At 45.9% G+C, this 23262-nt stretch overlaps 1 protein-coding gene across 7 annotated transcripts; it reads right to left on the bottom strand.

The window, feature by feature from the left end:
- Positions 1-479: 479 nt before the first annotated feature.
- On the bottom strand, positions 480-18294 carry stard13a (StAR-related lipid transfer (START) domain containing 13a). 7 transcript variants are annotated; one of them, XM_037270172.1, is made up of 16 exons: positions 17906-18294; positions 17676-17817; positions 14525-14785; positions 6404-6475; positions 5909-5990; positions 5746-5809; positions 4394-5544; positions 3407-3565; positions 3087-3246; positions 2808-3006; positions 2525-2738; positions 2324-2438; positions 1826-2077; positions 1475-1692; positions 1236-1404; positions 480-1164 (listed from the first exon to the last, which is right to left on the bottom strand). In XM_037270172.1, exons 2-16 carry the CDS (start codon positions 17797-17799, stop codon positions 1012-1014), a joined length of 3393 nt encoding a protein of 1130 aa, XP_037126067.1. In that variant the 5' UTR covers positions 17800-17817; positions 17906-18294; the 3' UTR covers positions 480-1011. The 7 variants fall into 7 exon arrangements, with proteins under 7 accessions (XP_037126067.1, XP_037126066.1, XP_037126069.1 ...); XM_037270171.1 differs by having other exon boundaries at positions 17676-18293; XM_037270173.1 differs by having other exon boundaries at positions 942-1164; positions 1225-1404; positions 17676-18293.
- Positions 18295-23262: the final 4968 nt, after the last annotated feature.

Below are 23262 nucleotides of genomic sequence, written 5' to 3'. Positions count from 1 at the left end.
ACGGCCGGTGGGTTTTTAGATGGCTATCGAGAGAGATGGAAGGAGGTATTGATACACAAATAAAAGGATAAATGCGGAGTCCGATGTCCGGATGATAGCTGGATGTATCAATTATGTTGGCACGACAACAGCGCCATTATGTGGACACAGAGAGAATGATTATTCCCGATCTGATACAGATCGTCATCAATGTAAACGCTGCATCTACGTTGCATTGAGGTTCACGCATGATCAAATCAGTTGTCATTTGTTGTCTTTATGCAGGGAATAGATTCAGGACATCACCACGATGATGAGTGCTCCATAATGCTTGAAAAAAAAAACATCAATTCGATTTTTTTGTTGCTTGAGTTACTAGAACCTAAATATTTTTGAGAAATATCATTGTTATATATTCAGAAAATTTAGGCTGGACTTTTGCTGTCACGTGAGCAAATATGCTCAGTGTTTGAGTTGTAAAAAATAAATGAAAAAAACCCTTGTTGTTTTGTATCATTTTATTTAAAATTAGGAATTCTGTGGCAACGGATCATATCACAGCGTTGCCATAGCGATGCAGGCTCCGCCTTAGAAGCACTAGCGACAAAGCATTCATTTGTTTCTTATTGTTAGCATATCAATATGATAGCAACACACTTACAAGCTATTATTCGCAACACAAACACACGCATGCAAATTTTCACTCTTACACGCACTTTCACATAAGTGCCCTCACTCTCACACACATTTACTATGTATCATACTGACACATTCCACACACGCACTGTTCTTAGTGATCTCTCTCACTTGCACACACAATTTCTCTCGCAGGCACACCCTCTCGCACTTTCACACATGCTCACACAGACGCACTCAGTCAGGCACAGACATATACCCTCAAACACACACCCACAAGACATGACAATGAAAAGTGGACCTCTTCGCTTTTTTTTTTACCTTTTCGGTAAGTCCAGAATGTCCCATTCACGAATGACATTAAAACAGCATGAGCGAGGATGAACAATAAAAGGTCTACCGACGGCGACGGTACGCAGACGTGTTCTTGTGCCGTGCAGTTCTTACCGGCCGGGTTCTACTGCACCGAGGAACGAGGCTCGGATCCTCTGCGCCTCGTTGGAGCACAGGTGGCCGTACGCCTTGTTGTACCATTCCGGAGCGCGCCCCCTGCAGGCCACAAGCGAGAATGACAAGAAAATCAGAACAAGTCAGGGTTGTTTGTCCTACCTGAGGTCTACCCTGGACAAGTGTGTCAGTCTGGTTCTGGTCGGCACACCGCAGGGCTCCAGCAGGTAATGGGACTCCAGGACCACAGCCCGTACTGTCGGCACACGCGGGACATGGTCGCGATCCACCGACACACACACCAACGCACAGCAACCTTTCACGGGGTCTGAACGCCATGACCTGACGTGAGGGAGGATGGCGACGGACGTGTGACGGCACGCCTCAGCTGGGAAAGCGATCACGTGAGTACCTGAGCAGCACAAAGTCCGAGAGGGGCTGTGACGGCATGTTGACACAGGAGTACTGGTACACGTCCGTTTGCTTGTCCAGCGCTTCCAAGACTTCTTCCTGCTCAAGCGTTATCTGCCAGAGGGGCCGCTCTCGCAGCAGCCGGTGAAGAACCTCAGCGGGTGCGGCCTCCACCTCCGTGCTGACGCGCCAACGCCGAAGAGGGGTACCATCAGTCACCTGAAGGCATGACCCCATCAACTTGAGACTCGGGCTTTGGTACCACTGCTTACGCAAGCAACAATGCGCTCGTGTGCCCGCCTTCTTTGGATTTGAGTGTGTACTGAGAGGCGAGTGCTGATGGAGTCAGAACCTTTTTGCAGGACAGTTCCACATGTTCTCCCGCCGGTCGACATGTCCAGGCTTTACTCTTGTCTCGGCTCTCTTTGACAAGGTTGCGGATCAGCTTGCGCATGTGCGCATGGTAGGATCCATCGTCTGGCTCATCCTCATCGTCCCCCTCGTCTTCATCCCTGTCCTCCCAACGCACCCCACCCAGCTCGTCCAGCGGTGGCGCCGCAAGCACGGCTTCCGCGTAGGACCGGCTTACCATCTCGTCCGGGATCTGTGGGAGGAGCATTACATGAGTGTCACTCCATCATGTGAGCAACTGCCAAGCGGTCCGCTAACCGCGGCTTCGTGTGCTGCCGTTGGCTGGCTGCCAGTCTCGCGAGACTAGAGCTTGAAAGCGGTCCGAGGCTTTTGGCCTTAAATGGAGTCTTTAGCGGTAGTCAAATATGGAGGAGACCCAAAAAGGGGCTGGCCTTTCCGCTCATGAAGGAGAGAGAAAGGAAAGAGAAAGACAGCAGACCTGAAAAAGGCGCTGACACTCGGTGATCATGTGAGCCAGGCCTTGAGTGGCGGCCATGTTCTCGTCCAAGTCTTTCTGATCGGGTCGGCCACTGGCGTACTTTCGCTGGATGGACCTTGGGCGTCAATCATCAGAAGAACAACAGACAATGTCAATGGGAGAGGGTTACAGTTAGGGTTAGCAAAAGCAGCGATGGCGTACCTGGGTGAGAGCGCGCCGCTCCTGGTCAGGCTGAGGTGGAAGAGGGACGGCGCCAGGCAGACAGCGAGATTGGCAGCAGTCATCTGGTTTTGGTCCACCCGAGCCGCCACGTCGCACAAAAAGCAGAGCAGCGTCTGTAGCGCCTGCCGGTTCTCGTCCGCCATCAGCAAGATGGCCGCTCGCAGCGCCTGCAGACGCTGCTTCTCAGGCACGTCTGCGGGGGCCAAGGCAACGTCAGTGCTCGGCAAGCGTTCAAAGTCTCGGCCCGGAGCCTGCCACGTACACTGGTAGATGTGCAGGAAGGTTTGGCCCAGCTTGTTGCTCAGCAGCGGTTCCGGAAGGTCCCGGAAGAACTGCTTGAGCATGTCGGCCACGTCGTAAGCCGACTGCTCCTCAAAGTTGACGGCGTCGGGCGAGGCGTCGCACTGCTGACGCAGCACTTGGATGCGAGACTTCACGCCGGACTTGCGGAACAGGCCCACCTGGAGGGAAAGTGGCCAATGAGCATTTGTTGCGGCAAAACGTGGGCTTTGCCTTGGAAAGGTCTCCAGGTCACGAGTACCTGTTCCAGACCGCACCTCCTGAGGTGTGCCAGGGCCTGCTGAAGGCAAAGGGGCAGTGGGAAGCCGCACCGGCGGACGTGCACCATAAGTGGGACCCCAAACACGCTCTTGTCTTTGGGGTCCGGAGACTTCATACGCTTCATGAATTTGGGCACAGACCTGCACAAAAACACGAGGCAGAGCACGTTTCAATGGAGCTTCTTGCTCAGCAAACGTTTCAATGGAGCCTCTTACTCAGCAAACGTTTCAACGGAGCCTCTTGCTCAGCAAACGTTTCAACAGAGACTCTTGTTCAGCAAAAATCGTTTCGGGGACCCACCAGGTCCAGCCTTGCTTGTTGGACACGTAGTACTTCTCCATGATGGCGGTGAGACGCAGCAAGGAGAACCTGCGCAGCAGGCTGAGCTGAGCGGCCGACTGGCTGCTGATGTGCGGCGACCAAGACAGTTGCTTGCGATGGATAGTGGGCTGGCGCACCCTGCAAACACGCAAGGGGCTTTCTGTTTTTTTCTAGCGCTTGATGGGGTGTCAAAGCAATTGTCGAGACCAGCAGGTGTCAAACTGAACCCTGAAGCTGCCCACAAACCATAAAAAAAAAACAAATTTGTGGGCGCACAAACTCAATTGTAATACATGACAACAAAGTGCCCTGCAATCACTGGCGGAGCTAAGGAAGGGAGGGATGGACTGCCCCCCCCTCCCCCAAAATATGTTTGCCAGGCTAGATAATTGAGTTTTGGGTATTTTATGACTTTTCATGGATTTCTTTCCACAATTCCCTGATAGTGAATTTTTGTCAGCATTTTCTGAGGAATGATTTCTGTTAGGGTTTGCAGAATATCTTCATCGTATGATTATGTTGGGATGTAACCTGTAATAATCTACCTAGCTTGTCCTGTCTTAACAAAAGTAGTAGACCAAAGTGCTAAGATCTTTTCACCTGATTGACTAGCTGCAGAGGAAGCAATCAAAGTTGCTTTGTTTACACAAAGTCGTAAAAGGCCCCCTGCTATGCTTTGATCAGCAGGGGAGCGGCTTCACCCCATCCTGTGTTCCCACACCCCCACTTTCAACCCCACTGTGTTTCTTCTCAATAAATATGCACCTGATGAGGCCTGACTTCAGACTTCATTCGACCATCGCTGTAAGCACAGCGACGAGTGAACTCTCCGCCTGCAGGTGTTTGAAACGACTAACTTGTCTCCAGTGTGGTTCTTGCAAAATAAGTTAGAGTGAACACTACCCTAACAATTTCCATTGCCAGCGATGACAAGTTTGGCAGCCCAGGTCTCGACGCATTCCTTACTGAGGTCTTGTCAAGGAGGCCCCGACGCCGGAATCCCTTCTGTCTCGAGCGGTCCCGCTGGAATGGCTATCGTTTAGCGAGATGGGTGTGGTCCTGCCCTCGCCGTCTTCGCTGTTCTCACTGTCGGCGAGCACACTGCGGCTCCAGTGGTCCACAATCTGCTGCAGGCCACAGACATGCTGGATGATGTCATCCAAGTGGGGGAACAGGTTGTCCTCTTTCTCCAGGTCCAGGAGGTCTCCCGTGCTGGCGTAGAGGTGGGACCCGGGGACGTTGTCATACACGCTGGCTCTGCTACCCCTCTGCGCTTTCGGGCAGGGGGGCTTGGATGGCGGACAGCCTGACCAGATGTCGTCCAGGTTCATGCTTTTGGTCGACGGAGAAGCGGCCGGGTTGGCGGAGCTTCTCCCAAGCGTGAGGCTCTCAACGGACAGCGCTTTGGGGAAAGTGCCCGGCTTATGGTCTTTGGGGACGTGGATGAGGAGGTTTTGGTGTGAGCGGAAGTGGGCCCTCTGCCTGTCAAGCCCCTCGCCCTGGAGCGAGAGCTCCGGGGACTCACCGCTTCGTTTGCTGGCAGTCCGGGCTCTCGGGGGCTCACCAACGGGGCTCACGTTCATCCCGGAAAGATTGGCGTCAAGGTCGCCGCCGCGGTGGCTGACCAAGGTTTGTCCGTCTTCCCCAGCCAGGTTTTGCTCTAACTGGCTGATGGGGGTGCATTGCAGGACCCGCAGGGCCAGCGGTTCCTCCCCTTGCAGCATGGGCCCGCTAATGACCATAGGGGGTCTGCTCTTGGAGCTTTTGCGCATGGTGGACGGCCCCCAGGTGCGCATCAGCTCCATCCGCCGCAGGAACTCCTTGGCTTTGCTGCGCCCTGTCTGTCCGCGGCGGCACCCTTTGATGGGCAGCGAGTTGTAGTACGGGAGGTCACTGGGTGGCAGCTGGTAGGAGGCTGACAGGGACACCACCGACAGGGACGCCACCGACATGGTGTCCGCCGCCAGCTCCTGTTCGCTCAGCTCGCTCAGAGTGCTCTCGCTGCTCGCCACGCCGTCTGACAGGATGTCCTCCAGGCGGGACCAGCGGTGACTGCTCCACTCAAACGTCCAACGTTTGCTGATGGCTGTCGGCTCATCTTCGTCAGCGTCTTCCCCCTGCGGATGAAGCAATTTGAAGCATTGCACCAAGAGGTCTCCTTTCGCTTTTGGGACATTTCTGTCGGGATTTATCAGCACTGCGCGAGGACTCTCGAGAGGTCCGGGCACATTTGGGTCAAGGTCCAAACTGATATAAAATCGTCAAATATATCTAGAGGTGGGGCCCATAAGGTGATTGAACAAACAGGTTCAACTTACTTTCTTTCTGGGGTGGCTGATGTCCAGTTTCATGGAGGCGGACTTGTTCAGTGTGTTGAGGCGACTGCAACACACACACGCACACACACACGGCCACCCGGGACAGTTTTTCCTCTCTGGGAATGGTCCAGTGGAGAAGTTGGAAAGCAGGCGAGAAGCTTACCGGGACAGAGGCTCCACCAGGTCTCCATCCAAAAAGTCGTGGTCCCTTTTCACCGCGGAAATATTGATGGGAAACTGAGCATCTGAGAGAAGGAGAGACTTGCCGGGAGTCTTTTTTTTCCTTTCTCTAAGTGATCTTCTGTAATACTCCTCCATTTCTCGCCAGTAAGCGCAAAGCCAATTCAAAATGGAATCTTAGCAAGTTTCTCCTCCAAACTGCTCGTTTCCGTTTCTTTTCCAGAGTAATATTCATTCAGCACAGTCAAAATGGCCGCCTGAAAGCTTACAAATGAACGACGGCATGAGTGAATGTGACCGGAAACGAGAGGGAGAAGAACGCTGCTGGAGTCCCAGTTGTGATTATGAGGCCTTTCCCATGACCCCCAACAGCTCGTCCGTCCCCTTCCTCTGGCCAGGAAGCGCAAAGAGCAGACGAGACAAGTGGACAAGTGGAAGGAATAGTGGAAAGCCAAACAAAAGCGCTCAAGAGCGTTACCTTCGTACAGCTGCGCATACTGAGGGAATCCGGCAGCTCTCAGCCAATCGCACGCCTCCTTGGCCTCCAGCTCTGCCAGGTGGAAAACCACACACAGATGACATAAAACATAAATGACCATGCACGCGCGCACATACAATCTGCCGTTCCCATCCCGGAATTCCAAGCCGATGGACGGGGGTGGAACTTTCCACAGCGACGCTCTGTGAATTTTCAGTGATGATGCCATGAGTGGGACAGTAGGAACTCGTCAAGGCTTTTATTGACACCTCAACACTAACTAACTAGCAAGTCATGCTGTTTCACCATGGCAACAAGGCCCATTCATGACTCTTACAACCGCTTGCTTTCCTGCTTTCGTCCGCTGGCGTGTTTGACGCTCTCTTAGTGCACGTGCGCTCATAAGCGTGTCAAAGCACTCCACCCACTTTTGTGCTGGCAAAGTCATCACTACGTGGCAAATAAGTGCATCCTTGATTGGGGGAGGTGAAATAAATATTAATTCATGACATGGCTGTACAAAATCAAGTGGATGGACGGACAGAGGGAGGGAGAGAGTGAGGGAGAGAGAGAGTGAGGGAGGGAGAGAGAGAGAGAGGGAGAGAGGGAGGGAGAGAGAGAGACAGAGAGAAAGAGAGAGACAGAGAGAAAGAAAGAAAGAAAGAAAGAAAGAAAGAAAGAAAGAAAGAAAGAAAGAAAGAAAGAAAGAAAGAAAGAAAGAAAGAAAGAAAGAAAGAAAGAAAGAAAGAAAGAAAGAAAGAAAGAGCGAGAGTGAGAGAGCAAGGAAAGTTATTATTTCTGACTGTCCATGAAGGCAACATCAGACGAGTACGAACACTGTAGTCGTAGATGGTTAGAATTGGGCAGGCGAGTGATGTATTTCTTCCAGCAGGGTGCGCTCCAAACACATTTTATTTCTCCAATGACGTCCTCCCGAGGGGACACGATGTCAATAAAATATGATAAAAACCGTCATTAGAGCGAAAACTTGGACAAAATGATTGACAGCCGTGGGGCAAGACAGAACTGGCTTACGCTCGCCGCATTTTTTATATGAGGAAACCCCACCCCGCGCGCAACATCGCTCGCTCGGAATGACAAGTTCTAGCAAGCCGGTGTTACATGTCAAGTTGCTCCCATGTTATCTTGCTCCCCGTCTCGAGTTACGACTGTTATGGTAAAGCGATTTTGTGTTTCGCGACTGGAGATTCGTCACAAGCGACTTGGAACTTCCCTGACTTTAAAACTGTTCAAATTCTCAATAAAAAACGCTGAACGAAACGTTCGTGTTTCAGATAATATTACATGTGTACCAAATATTTACAATCAAATTCCTACGGTCGTATCGTCCCACCGCGCTAATAAACATTTGAGAGGTGATGTCAGGCCTAGAGAACACAATCTTACTCGGATTTCGTTTAAAAATCCTTCAATAGATACGAACCCTGATCGACCGATTACACTTAAACTCGGTTTTATGAATATTAGATCGCTTCATACGAAAGCAGTTCTCGTTAATGACCTCATCACGGAACATAATCTAAACGTTTTTGGTCTTTGCGAGACCTGGTTAAAATCTAATGAACTGCTGCCGCTTAATGAGGCCTCGCCTCCAAATTTTGTGAGCTCGCATGTGGCGCGTCCTCGAAAAAAGGGTGGGGGTGTTGCCCTCATCTCAAATTCCGATCTTAGATTTAGGCCTCATTCGATTAACGTATTTAAAACATTTGAAGTTCTCACTGTCCGATCCACCGCTTTACCGTCATTTTATCTTGCTGTTATTTACCGTCCACACGGGGCTTACTCTGGCTTCCTGGATGAATTTTCAGAATTCGTGGCTGATCTAGTAACAAATGCAGATAATATAATAATCATGGGCGATTTCAATATCCACATGAATTTACCGTCAGAGCCACTTACTTCGGAGTTTCAGACTTTAACTGATACGTTTGGTTTTACGCAAGCCGTACAGGCAGCAACGCATAAGAATAGAAATACCTTAGATCTGGTATTATCCTGAGGACTGGCAACCTCAAATATAACAGTACTGCCATACACTACTGTTTTGTCTGATCATTACTTAATAAAATTAGAAATTTTAGTTCTTTGTCAAAGACAAGAGGGCAATCAGAATTATAGCAGCCGTAATATTAACTCCATGACTGCAACTGTGCTATCTGAGTTACTGTCGCCGGCAACTGCCATATTTCCCGCATATCTCGGCTCTATTGATAATCTTACAAATGAATTCAATGCGACATTGTTAAATGCCATCGACTCTGTGGCGCCGCTACGTCTGAAAACTCGCCGTAGATTGCCTACTCCGTGGTTCACAGATGAAACACGTAGGCTTAAGCAATTATGTAGAAAGCATGTGCGCAAATGGCATTTAACCAAACTTGAGGTTTTCCATCAGGCATGGCGTGACAGCCTCCTGAAATATAAAAATGCGCTTATCTTTGCAAAAACTCGTTATTTTTCGCAAGTCATTAATCTCAATAATAATTGGTCCAGCTTGTTATCAACACTTTTTTAAGGAAACCACTATAATTATAGATAACCGTTCTATCACTCAGAGCGATACTGTAACTAATCTATTAATCTATTAGTAATATTTGACCAAACGGTCTCCTTTCAAAAGCACATTAAGAATATAACCAGAATTGCATTTTTTCACCTTCGTAATATTGCTAAGATTCGTCCGATCCTCTCGACCGGTGATGCGGAAACTATTATACATGCGTTTATCACGTCGCGCCTGGACTACTGTAACGCATTATTCTCTGGTCTTCCTAAATCCAGCATCAAAAGGCTACAGTTAGTACAAAATGCTGCTGCAAGGCTGCTCTCACGGACAAGAAAATTTGATCACATTACCCCAATATTAGCCAACTTACATTGGCTCCCGGTCCATTTAAGATGTGACTTCAAGGTTCTTCTATTAACCTATAAATCATTGCATGGCTTAGCGCCTTCATATCTCGTCGACCTAGTTGTTCCTTGTGTTCCGTCTCGTAACCTTTGTTCGCAAAACGCTAGTCTTTTAGTGACACCGAGGGCCAAGAAAATGTCTGAAGGGTCTAGAGCAGGGATGGGCAAACTACGGCCCGCGGGCCACATCCGGCCCACGGGACCGTTTAATCCGGCCCGCCAACCCTGAACAAATTGTATTATTAAACATTTTTTTTTGGTCATTTTGCCTGCAATGACTGCGTTTCCCCAGTAGATGGGGAACCGCTCGCCTGCGCATTTACTACCGGAAGCCGTGTCAGAAAGCTCGGTGCACACTCACAAGTGCGTGTACGTACTCAGTAGTACGGACATGGCGCACTCGCGCTCTATTTGTGGCAGTGCTGAATTTAGAGCGTGGGCTGTGACGACAGCATTCTTGTAATTCGCGCGCTGAGCTTTCAGATACAGTTTTACGCTAAAGCCACTCACAAACCTTCCCCTGGAATCCTTCTATTAAAATGAGTCGCCCAAGGAAAAGCAAGGTGGACACAGTGCCGAGTGTTTAAAAAAAGAGTGGCCAATTTGACTCGACGTACGCGACGTGACGTTCAGCCACATGAACGTCAACATCAACCCGTCACAGATCGAGGTAAACGGACCAACACCTCGGATCTCTCCTAAGAATTGCCACAACAAATTTTACTCCAGACTATGACGCACTAGCAAAAAAGGGAGACCAACAACACTGTTCCCACTGAAAATGAAGGGGAGGCTCTATAGTTTGTTGTAAAAAATGCATTTTGAATATGATTTGTACACATAGCAGGGATTGAAACTAGCGACCATTCTCATTTTCAAACAATGCAGGATGCTCAAGGACATTGATGCACCACCTGTTTGCGACTAATCTTAACCTGTAAAGTTCTTAAGGCTTACTTTAAGGAAGTGTTTCCCGTTTCCTCACCTCTGTTACCAGGTGTTTGTGAGTTAAAACTCTGTACTGATTTTCAGATACCCCTCACCGTGTTGCCGTTTTGATTACTTTATTTGGATGTATGCTTTCACCGATTCTTCAAGATGATATATTTGGTCAGAATGTTTGCCGTTTGATGTGATCTCATAAGATAAACATCTTTCATTAATCTGACCTGCAGGCACTGAAGTGATGGAGACTGTTATTCATAATAACAGTGTCGTATTTTATGAGAATCACTGATAGCAGTTTTTTAGTGAATTATTATTATTATTTTTTTAATGCTGTTAATAATTGCATTTGTTTTCAAAAAACTTGTTTGGAATATCCATGCTTTACTACCTACTAAAGGCCAAAATCTTTTATGCAATGACCTTTACAGGTCGCTTATATTACTTCACACAAACACTACGTCCATCTGCTCCTGGTTTGGCCCTCCGGTCCAAATTTAGAACCCAGTTCGGCCCGCGAGTCAAAAAGTTTGCCCACCCCTGGTCTAGAGCATTTTCTATTCGGGCTCCAGAGCTTTGGAATGCCCTACCAATGGATATTAGAACTGCTACTTCAGTAGAAACATTTAAGACACATTTAAAGACACATTTCTATGATATGGCCTTTAATTAACCTGTAGTGGCCGATTCGGCTGGAGTTTGTTTTCGCTCCCTTCTCCCCCCCCCCCCCCCCTTCCCCCACCCCTCCCCGGCTGGGGAGGTGGTTAGGTGACACCCAAGCTGACAGCAGCTATCTGAATTCTCGTGGACCAATTCAGGATGAGGGAACTGCAGCGGATTACTCTCCTCGAAGACACTGCCAGGACAATCGAGGGCACCTCCTGCAGCTCTTCGCTTTGAGTTGGACATCCACTCTTTCTCTGATTTTCATATTAAGTATTTTATGTGCCCTCTCTGCATCCATTGCAGCCTGGTGATCCTGAAAGGGGGATCCTTCCATCTGTGGTCCCTTCTCAAGGTTTCTCGTTTTTCCCCTGGTAGGGTTTTTTTGAGTTTTTCCTTGCCCTTTTGGGAGCTTAAGATCAGGGGATGCTTTGAGAATAATTGTCAATTGTTTGTCTATGTGAAGCCCTTTGAGACTGCTTGTGATTTAGGGCTATACAAATAAACTTGACTTGACTTTGAAAATATAAAAAATTTGGCAATTCTCTCCCAATTACATCCGTCGGTGTGTCTCTTGACACAAGACGCTCGTCTCGGTCACGTGGCATGTCCACCCAGTTGAGCCAAGCAAATATGAGCAAGAAACAGATCAGTTTGGAAAGCTTCTTCGAAAAGGAAAAAAAGACCAATGAGGAGACTGAAGAAGAAGAGGCTACCACTTCTAAGAAAAAGAAAGCTGCATTTAAAAGAACATTTTTGGAGTCCTACTTAAAATATGGATTTATCGCCACAGGTGACTCTGACGCGCCAAGCATATGTGGCGACAGGCTAGCTAACGAGGCAATGAAGCCTTCAAAACTGCTTCGGCATCGGAGATAAAGCATCCTGCATTAAAAAACAAACCTTAACCACTTCGGGTGTCATTGTCTCCGATTACGCCTAGATGGGACCAGCTCGTTTCTGAGAAACAAGCTCGGTGCTCCCAATAATTCATCGTAATGGTGAGTTTTATTTTTATGTGGTTTATATTCATTTTTATGCCAGTCGTATCATTTTATTTCATCGTATTTATATATTTATTAAAAATGTATTATTTATTTATATAAATGTATTATTTAGTTATATAAAGGCCGGTCCGCGAAAATATTTCTGACACGTAACTGGTCCGTGGCGCAAAAAAGGTTGGGGACCACTGCTTTAGAGGTCTGTTTTCGCGTGCTAGCACGATTGGGAATTAGCATCTTTCCGCTAACTCATTAGCCTGCCCAGTACTTCTTGTTAACATGTTATACGCACACACGTATAATATTTATATTTTCAATATTTATACAAAATTTTCTGTATGTATATTTATATACCGTATTTTCCGCCCTAAAAGGCGCACCTAAAAACCTAAAATTTTCTCAAAAGCCGACAGTGCGCCTTATAGGCCAGTGCGCCTTATATATGGATCAACTGATGAATTTGTTGATCCATACTGGTTGTACACAGTGCTCTGCCAAAATGTTTCAGTACGTTTTAGTAAGACTAGTAAATTACAAGGTCGCATCGCTTCCCAGCATTACGGCAACTGTAGTCAGGGGGCGTCACCGAATAGCTGTTGTACCCGCGAGGCTATTTCATGTCAAAATAGGCTGCTCTGTTAATGTTTCGAGTAAATCTACGGATCGATATGGAAGGGAAACATAGGTAAGTAGTACCAATGCGTTAGATCGAACTTTAGTCAGTTCCGATCATTTTATAGGAGATCGTTTGAGAAACGCGATTGTTTACACTTTGCTGAGGCTCATGGGAGATTGCGAGCTGAGGCTCGTGAGACTTTGCGGATGGCTAATGCTATTGCGATAGCTGCTATACGTACCAGGCTATTTCATGTCAAAATAGGCTGCTCTGTTAATGTTTCGAGTAAATCTACGGATCGATATGGAAGGGAAACATAGGTAAGTAGTACCAATGCGTTAGATCGAACTTTAGTCAGTTCCGATCATTTTATAGGAGATCGTTTGAGAAACGCGATTGTTTACACTTCGCTGAGGCTCATGGGAGATTGCGAGCTGAGGCTCGTGAGACTTTGCGGATGGCTAATGCTATTGCGATAGCTGCTATACGTACCAGGCTATTTCATGTCAAAATAGGCTGCTCTGTTAATGTTTCGAGTAAATCTACGGACCGATATGGAAGGGAAACATAGGTAAGTAGTACCAATGCGTTAGATCGAACTTTAGTCAGTTCCGATCATTTTATAGGAGATTGTTTGAGAAACGCGATTGTTTACACTTTGCTGAGGCTCATGGGAGATTGCGAGCTGAGGCTCGTGAGACTTTGCGGATGGCTAATGCTATTGCGATAGCTGCTATACGTACCAGGCTATTTCATGTCAAAATAGGCTGCTCTGTTAATGTTTCGAGTAAATCTACGGATCGATATGGAAGGGAAACATAGGTAAGTAGTACCAATGCGTTAGATCGAACTTTAGTCAGTTCCGATCATTTTATAGGAGATCGTTTGAGAAACGCGATTGTTTACACTTTGCTGAGGCTCATGGGAGATTGCGAGCTGAGGCTCGTGAGACTTTGCGGATGGCTAATGCTATTGCGATAGCTGCTATACGTACCAGGCTATTTCATGTCAAAATAGGCTGCTCTGTTAATGTTTCGAGTAAATCTACGGATCGATATGGAAGGGAAACATAGGTAAGTAGTACCAATGCGTTAGATCGAACTTTAGTCAGTTCTGATCATTTTATAGGAGATCGTTTGAGAAACGCGATTGTTTACAGAGGGCTCGTTGGTTATTGGCTAGTGGATGCATACCGCAACCCTAGTCAACCTCAGTTTGATGCAGTATAGCTTCTATTTTATGCGCCTTATAATCCGGTGCGCCGTATATATGGACAAAGTTTTAAAATGGGCCGTTCATTGAAGGTGCGCCTTATAACCCGGTGCGCCTTTTAGGGCGGAAAATACGGTAAATTTATTATTTATTTATATAAAAGCCGGTCCGCAAAAATATTTCTGACGCGTAACAGGTCCGTGCCGCAAAAAAGGTTGGTGATCACTGTTCTAGTTGATTCCCAAGCGACTTCCCGTTTTGATTTTTTTTTTTTTTTTTACAGTAACCTGTCCGCCTTGGCGGCCTCTGCTCTTGTCTTGATGTCTTACTGTGTTGAACCCTCCTGCAGCCTGTTTGCTGTTTCAATATAAAAGTTATTTCTATTTACTATAATGGTTTAAGTCTGTGCGTCAGTAATTTACCACTAGAGGGCGACAGAGCAATTCAAAACATCCGCCCACCATCAATTCACATGGTTACGGAGTCCAGCGTATGTGTATTTTTGCCCCGCCGCGTGGCTCTTGAGAAAGTGAGCGCTAAGAAAAACGTGTACAGTACATAAATACAATATTGATTTACCGTACACCGTCGGCTATATTTACGTATATTTATATTAAAAACTATATATATCACATAGTAGTCGGGTCTGAGTTAACTGCCGCAAACTAGAAGCCGCTCGGACCTCCTTCGGGCCACCGTCGATCCGCTGATAATCGAAGAGGCTATTTGAATTTGCTCGTTCGAAGCTACCTTGCTCCAGCCTCCGAAGCAGTTGCTTTCGGGCAATGATGCGCGAGAGGCGGAGGGCCGAGCGAAGTCGGGGAGTCCGACCCAGCCGCAGATAGTGATCCTGACCGTCGGGCGTCATGGCCTCCAGGCACATCCCTTCGTTGGCACTGTCGCTCTCGGGGCCCCCCACCGCCGTCTCCGCGGAGGTCCCGCGCTCGCTCTCCGCCTCCTCTTCCTCCATAGCCGACTCCCAAGAAACGGGCAGTCTGATCGGGATGATTCCTGCGCAAACATTCCAGCGGAATTCCTCAGACATGCCCTCACTGGAATGGGGGCTCCCGCCCTCTACTTCCCGGCAACCATTCGCATGGCTTTCTCCAACACTGGTGTCGTTCACCTGCCATCACCAGCTCGCCACGAATGCCGTGCCTTTTGGTCACATGACCGAGCGGGAGAGGACGCATGGTCAGTGTATGACTGGGTCTTCCTAGTTCCTGTCTGTAAACTAAACTAGTTCTAAGCGAGACCTTACACATCGCGATCTGGATTTGTGTGCATCGCACGGTCGCGCACACGAAAACACACACAAAGACTAACCTTTGTACGCACGAACGAACACACGAGCGCATAGTGTCGCTCTTCCCTCTCTCTCACAAACGTGTGCGCGTGCGTGACAGAGTAAGCAATGTTGCCATTGTTTCCAAGCGACCAATATTTCACATCTTCTCTAGTTTGACATTCCACATGGTTCCACAGGCACACACAATCTAGCGTTCAATAAAACAAGTAATTTGACGACACCGCCCTCCAGCGGGGAAACGATGGAACTGCAAAACAGCTTGAGCGCAGGAAATTTGCTGAAATTTGCTAATGATGCTGCTACCCTCCCAAAGTGCACGTGTCCACTTGTGACATCACGTATGACGTCGCTCCGGACACACTTATCGGCCACAGATACAATTAGCCAAAATCTGTCTTAAGTAGCGGCTAATATTAGCGTTAGCATCTAGGCTAAACAACTTGCACACATGGTTGATGACAATACAGTACAATACAATACAATACAATACAATACAATACAGATTCATAACATTCGGATTAGAGATGCACCGATCCGACTTTTTCAGTTTCGATACCGATACCGATGCTGTGGCTTTGCGTATCGGTCGATACCCGATACCGATCCGATATTATGGTTGACTTAACAAGCTACATACCTCTACATGTGGAACAGAAAAGACTAAAGGCAATGGCATCAGGCATGACTACACAGTTCATTCCTAAGACAAAATGTAACAAGATAAAGCAGATTCATGCAATGAACTATTTATTTGTAACAAAAATTGTGCAACAGCAGCAATAAAGTGTATCAGCATTTAAATTCAAGTAAATTAGGATACAAACTTCTTTAAAAAAAAAAATACAAATGTTGCAGCTGAAACTGCACTGGGCAAATATAGAAAGGGTGATCAAGCACACAGTAACCAAATATTAAAATAAATAGTAAACATGTAAACATTAGGTGCCGTTTCACATCACTCATGACCTGTTGATGCTCTAAATGCTCATTTAAGCAGCAATGAGAAGTGCTCCCTGAAAACAAGCTCCGCTTAGTACTAGTACTATAACTGGCAGTACTACCACCACCCCTGGCAACATTAGCTTTGCGGACATTACAAACTGCCGTCGAGCTAGTTGGCGTGTTCAGTTTAAAGTACCTCCACACAGCTGACTCTTTCGTTCGCTCCATGTTTGCGTTTGTTTAGAAAACTATCGTGGCATGCGGCACACGTGCTGCTGACGTATGACGTAGCCGCGGCACACGTGCTGCTGACGTATGACGTAGCCCGCGTCCCAATAGATTAAGGAAAGGATCGGCTCACAGATCGGCTGCATTTTCCGATACCCGATCCATCAATTTTGTTGATATCGGGGCCGATATCCGATCCAGATATCGGATCGGTGCATCTCTAATTCGGATAGGGACCACGTCATTAGGAACATCTAGGCCCAACAGAAATACAGTAATCCCTCGTTTATCCCGGATAATTGGTTCCAAGACGACCCGCGATATGTGAAAATCCGCGAAGTAGTGTCACCTTTTTTAACATACATACATTGTTTGTGTATCGATAAGTGTATATCAAACCATATAAGTGCATATGTTATCATTAGAACATTAAATAATAGTTTCAAACATGTAAATACTATATTAAAACGTAGTATAAATGACATACAGAAAATAATGTATAAATAATATAAATATAAATATGATACGTGTGTGTGTGTGCGTGTGTGTGACATATGTATATGTAGCTAAAGTATACAAACTGTAAATATGTTTTTAGAACTCTTATTATGATAACAACTTTTTTATAACAAGGTACAAGTGTACATACTGTAATGTTTTTAAAACTCTTATTATTATAACTTTTTTTTAAAAAAAAAAACAAGGTACAATACTGCCTTCTGCTGGCGTGTGGGCAACTTTCGTGCCATAATTCCTCAATTTAGAAGGTTTATTTTAAATTTGTGTATTTTTGGGGGGGGGATCCGCGATGTACTAAGCCGTGATAATCAAACCGCGATGTAGCACGGGATTACTGTATACGGATCCCAAAATCAGCTACTGATTCACACAGTAAGCACGCAAAGTGCATGTGCCCTGCGTGCAAACTCACACCATGTGACGCCACCATGTGTTGCCATGGTTACGGCCGCATCACAGAAACCAGCGGCTTTCTCTCGACTCATGAGCGCCAACGTAGGATTTGACACTTTCTTAGCTACATCCGTTAATGCGATCCCAGCGAACATTTCGTAATAATGCCATAAGTGACGAGAATAATCATGGACAAAAGCTGCTTTGACAATGACAATCAAAAATCAGTTACTGACAAGTTCACGCCAGAAACTTGGTGCATTGGCGCACTCAAGGACGAGTTGACAGCGTCTCTCTCGGGACCGCGCATACTGACAGTCATCTGAAACCCGTGATGAACACCCCCCCCCAATGCTAAATGTGACATTGACCTTCCCAAAATAAAGAACCCACCCCCCAGCACAACACAACAGCTTTCCTGCGTCGAGGACAAACCGCATGCGTGACGTCACAACTTCTGGTAGCAAAAAGCATCCAAAACGAACGCGTGTCCAAGCATGCGTGGCTGACCTGCCAGGCGCCTCTCGCGCACATTCCTCCACAGCAGATTCCACGCTTTGCCCGTGGACTCCCTCAACTGCTCGCTGATGGACCTTCGCATATGCAGCGTGGCCGTTTTTCGCGTGCTCGTCATGGTTAACGCATCCCGGTCCTGAGACGAGACGGTGACTCCCCGAGCAACAAAAAGAAGCCCCCCCCCCCCCCCCCCCCCCCCAATAAAACACGCCGTGCCGCAGTACCGCTCACAGTCGACTGTGAGTGATCACTCCAGTGCTTTCTTGCCCGCCGCTGAACTGTCCACTTGATCGCACGGGTGGTTGGTTTAGTCCCGACTGCCCCGTCCGATTGTGTGTGTCTCGAGGCGTGAACGCAAAGTTGTGCGCGTGCGCGAGAGGAGCCTGACGTGTGACAAGACCCCCACTGTCCGTCCTTCCCACACCTGCACACGAGTTCTCTTTAAAGGACCCCTGGAGAGTCACAATTTTCTTCACCCAGCATCCACTTCAAAGATGGCAACCGGGATCCAGTCTCCAAAAGAATGCACCCCACCCCACGTCTGCTCTTCCACGACATTCTTTTGTCCACACACACGCGCGCACACGCTCACACAGACACGCTGCACTTGGGACGGGGACTGTTGAGGATAGCGACCTCTAATGCTGGACTTTAACGTGATTGACCACTATAGGGCTTCAGTCAGAAAACACGCTGGACATCAGTGAAGATTTGTCGGTTTACTTTGGAATCATGCCATGCAGTTGTGCAGTGGAGTTAAACGATCATTTAGGGCCTAAATGATCATTTAACTCCACTGCATGGTGTCAAACTCAAGGCCCATGGGCCAGATACGGCCCGTCACATCCTTTTAGGTGGCCCGTAAAGACAAATCAAATTCGTGTCAGTACGAAAATTGCAAATTGTCTTCACTTTTAAAAAATAGAAAAACATATTTATAATAAAATATTACTAGAATTCTTTTCACTGTTCATTTTTTTCAAAATATATATATATTTTTTTAATTGTTTCAGATTTGAAAACTATTATTCATCAATTTGAGTAGTCCGTACTGTATATAATATGAGCCGTTCATACATTTATTTGGGTTGACAGACCTCTTAAGAAAACTATGACGACGATGCGGCCCGCAACAAAAATTAGTTTGCCTAAATTTTAGGCAAACAAAAACAAGCAAGCCGGCAGCGAGCAAACAAACCAACTAGCAATCCAGCAAGCAGTTTCTGAAATATAAAGAAGTAAAGACAAATTCAACACCATGTAAATATAACTCGGACACTGTAAATAAACACTTCTTGGTAATAAATTACCTCTATTTACCGTGAATGACATTAAATTCACGAATGCTGTGTTAAACTGTAGGTGAATAACAGTGGTATTGGAAGTACTATGCAGGCTAACGGTCACGTAAACTGAGTTAGCGGAAAGATGCTAATTCGCGATCGTGCTAACAAGCAAAAATGGACCTAAGTAAGGTAAACAAACACTCGGAGCAACACCGTCCTAGAGGTTATACACATGTAATCGGTCATGTCTCTTGTTAGGGGAACCACTTACATCGTCAGTAGGGGTGTAACGATTCATCGATACACATCGATTAATCGATATAATGCTCTACGATTTATTGGCATCGATGCTAAACGTAAACATCGATTTATATCGCCGTGTTTGACCTCGGACATTAGACGCGACTTTATTTTGAAATCCAGTTCATTGTTGCTTGCTTCCTCTTTCCGGGAGCAGTACGCGGCGTGCTGTGTTGTGAGCAGAGCAGGCACGTGAAAGGGGAGCCGACAACTACGCGGCTCCTGGGCTGGTGCTATGGCTAGTGTCCAAGAAGACGAGGAAATTCGCTCCCCTTTGGGCTTCAAGTCATTCGTTTGGAAGCACTTTGGATTGCAAAGAAAAGATGGCTCAACGGACAATTAAAATTATTGTAAATAAATAGTTCAGTAATGCACTTTAAAGTTAATGGTATTACAAAAAAATAAAGAATATTCATTTTTCTTTACTTATATGAGAACAAATATAGGAATTTGATAAAGTTCAGTGTTAAAATAAGCACTTTGTATACTACAATACTCTTGTAATTTCCTAAATAAAGAGTTTGCAGTACCTTGTTGATTTTGCGTATGAATTGTTATAAATCAGGATATTGTTCTATATTTTTTATTTAAAAAAAATAAAATAAATAAAAATATCGATCGTGGAGCACTATATCGTGATGTATCGTGAATGAATCACAGCAGGCTTTAAGATATCGGCAAATATCGTATCGCGATATTTGTATCGATATGATATCGTATCGTGACAAAACCCGCGATTTACACCCCTACTACCCAGACGTCTCGGCTAAAACACGTCTAAAAATGGTCTAAAAGTGTAATAAAAATAGACGTCTATGCCGTAGACATCTATTGCATAGACGTCTACGGAATAGACGTCTATTAGACGTCTATATGTTAAAGTTTTTTAGACGTCGACGGGATAGATGTCTATTAGATGTCTATATGTGAAGGTTTTTAGACGTCTACGGGATAGACGTCTATTAAACGTCTATAAGAGAGAGAGAGAGAGAGAGAGAGAGAGAGAGAGAGAGAGAGAGAGAGAGAGAGTCAGCTTTATTGTCAATTCCTTCATGCCAAGACACACAAAGAAATCGAAATTACGTTTCCCCTATCCCACGGTGACGAGACACAGTACACGATAAACATACAAGTAAAACAACGCAAAATAAAAACAAGAAGGCACAAACAATGAACAATAAGAGTGATGAATAAATAATAAATCAGCGGTGGCCAACCCGCGGCTCGCGAGCCGCATGCGGCTCTTTGGCTAGTTTCATGCGGCTCTTTTACGTTCATATCAACATTTGTGTTTATTTTTCGTGCGTATTTGCTTCGCTTGAGTTCAATATGGTATTTTGGTCAAACGCGCATGCGCGTGAGGTGAAATCCCGCAAAGGAGGAGGGACAAACAGAGCGATTGGTTTTGCCCGCTTTTTTTATGAATGGCGACTCTGACTACGGGGGCCCATTAGGTCCAGAAAAGCTGACAAGACGCTTGCCAAAATGGCAAGGAAAAAATGCACAGCTAAACGAATATATGACGATGAACACAGGACGTTTTTAACAGAGTTAAAGTTGTTTTTTGTTGAACGCTATGGCAAGCCATTCTGCCTGATATGTCGGACGTCATTGGCGCATTTAAAAGCTTCAAATGGTCAGCGCCACTTCAGCTCACTTCATGCCAATATCGATAAGGACTTTGCAAAAGGGACTGAATTTCGCAAGCACAAGTTTGGAGACTTTGAAAAGTCAGGCAGAAAAATAGGTACAGTTTTTCAAAAAAATTACGAAGCACTCAGAGACTGTCACACTTGCATTGTTTCAACTGGCTTGGAACATTGCACGGGCTAAAAAGCCATACAATGAAGTGGAGTTCGTTAAAATATGCCTCAGTGACGTTATTGAAATCTTGTCTCCTGAAAACGACGAACTCTAACGAATGGTCTGTCCCGCCACACATAGTAAGTGAAAAAACCTATTATGTTTTTGTTTGTGGAATTTGTTGAACTGAGAGTTTGTCTGTGTGAGACAATGCACACAATGTTCATTGTTGAAAATGTGGTCTTTGGTCTGTGGTTTTAGTACTGTAGGAGTCAATTTGTCATTATCATGTTGGTGCGTGACATAATAATGTCACACAATAAATTTGGCTGAGCAGAGGGGTGTGTGTGTGTGTGTGTGTGTGTGTGTGTGTGTGTGTGCGCGCGCGCGCGTGTGCGTGTGCGCGTGCGTGTTTGTGTGCGTGTGTGTGTGGGGGGGGTGTTCATGTGTGCTCATGTGTATGATGTGGCTCTTTGCGATGACACAGTAAAAAATGTGGCTCTTAGTCTCTGACTGGTTGGCCACCCCTGGACTAGTGGTTCTCAAATAGGGGTACGTGGAGGTACTCCAGGAGGTACGTGAGATTTTACAAAAATATATAGCGGTATTAAAAAAAACAAAAAAAAAACACAGTAAGCCTGATTGTCTTGAGAATTAGTTATAAAAAGTTTGATGAAATACAAATGTATGTTTTATATTCAGTATTCAATTTTAATCCTTAATAAACAGACTCTCCACAAACCAATAGCAGTCACCTGCGGTTGCCTTGATGACGCACTGTAACACGGAGATGTGGCTTAAGCGTAGCAGCGATGCTGCTGTTGAAAACACGGAGAAACAAGTAAAAATTAAGGCAAAACCAGAGCCGACGAAGTACCGACAGTACATGGAAGACTATTGTTTGATTAGCATGAAGCCGGCACATCTCCAGCGGCATCTCACCACAAAACACGGATGCCATGTTGGTAAGCCACCGGAGTTCTTCAGGAGGAAACCTTCTGACTTCAAGTCATCCCAAGACACAATGCGAAAAGCCTCCACTACATCAACCCTGAAGGCTTCTTATGCGGTTTCTTTGCTCGTAGCTAAAGCCAAAAAAACGTTCACCATAGCTCCATGTTTCTCACTAAAATGTAGTATTAGGGGTGTAACGATTCATCGATACACATCGATTAATCGATATAATGCTCTACGATTTGTTGGCATCGATGCTAAACGTAAACATTAGGGGTGTAACGATTCATCGATACACATCGATTAATCGATATAATGCTCTACGATTTATTGGCATCGATGCTAAACGTAAACAAAGATTTATATCGCCGTGTTTGACCTCGGACATTAGACGCGACTTTATTTTGAAATCCAGTTCATTGTTGCTTGCTTCCTCTTTCCGGGAGCAGTACGCGGCGTGCTGTGTTGTGAGCAGAGCAGGCACGTGAAAGGGGAGCCGACAACTACGCGGCTCCTGGGCTGGTGCTATGGCTAGTGTCCAAGAAGACGAGGAAATTCGCTCCCCTTTGGGCTTCAAGTCATTCGTTTGGAAGCACTTTGGATTGCAAAGAAAAGATGGCTCAACGGACAATTAAAATTATTGTAAATAAATAGTTCAGTAATGCACTTTAAAGTTAATGGTATTACAAAAAAAGAAAGAATATTCATTTTTCTTTACTTATATGAGAACAAATATAGGAATTTGATAAAGTTCAGTGTTAAAATAAGCACTTTGTATACAACAATACTCTTGTAATTTCCTAAATAAAGAGTTTGCAGTACCTTGTTGATTTTGCGTATGAATTGTTATAAATCAGGATATTGTTCTATATTTTTTATTTAAAAATAAAAATAAAAATATCGATCGTGGAGCACTATATCGTGATGTATCGTGAATGAATCACAGCAGGCTTTAAGATATCGGCAAATATCGTATCGCGATCTTTGTATCGATATGATATCGTATCGTGACAAAACCCGCGATTTACACCCCTAGTAAACATCGATCTATATCGCCCGTTTTTGACCTCGGACATTAGACGCGACTTTATTTTGAAATCCAGTTCATTGTTGCTTGCTTCCTCTTTCCGGGAGCAGTGCGCAGCATGTTGTGTTGTGAGCAGAGCAGGCACGTGAAAGGGGAGCCGACAACTACGCGGCTCCTGGGCTGGTGCTATCGCTAGTGTCCAAGAAGACGA

This window comes from Syngnathus acus, chromosome 14 (genome assembly GCF_901709675.1).
Source record: "Syngnathus acus chromosome 14, fSynAcu1.2, whole genome shotgun sequence".
NCBI lineage: Eukaryota > Metazoa > Chordata > Actinopteri > Syngnathiformes > Syngnathidae > Syngnathus > Syngnathus acus.
The sequence above is the reverse complement of the archived record's forward strand: the minus strand, read 5'-3'. Positions and strand labels throughout refer to the sequence as shown.

Excerpts from the sequence above, each read along its gene's own strand:
- stard13a (XM_037270172.1), bottom strand. The coding sequence starts at position 17,799 with ATGACGAGCACGCGAAAAACGGCCACGCTGCATATGCGAAGGTCCATC. Across the intron at positions 14,786-17,675 it reads GCGCGAGAGGCGCCTGGCAG|GAATCATCCCGATCAGACTG; the intron begins GTCAGCCACGCA and ends ATGTTTGCGCAG. Across the intron at positions 5,991-6,403 it reads GTATGCGCAGCTGTACGAAG|ATGCTCAGTTTCCCATCAAT; the intron begins GTAACGCTCTTG and ends TCCTTCTCTCAG.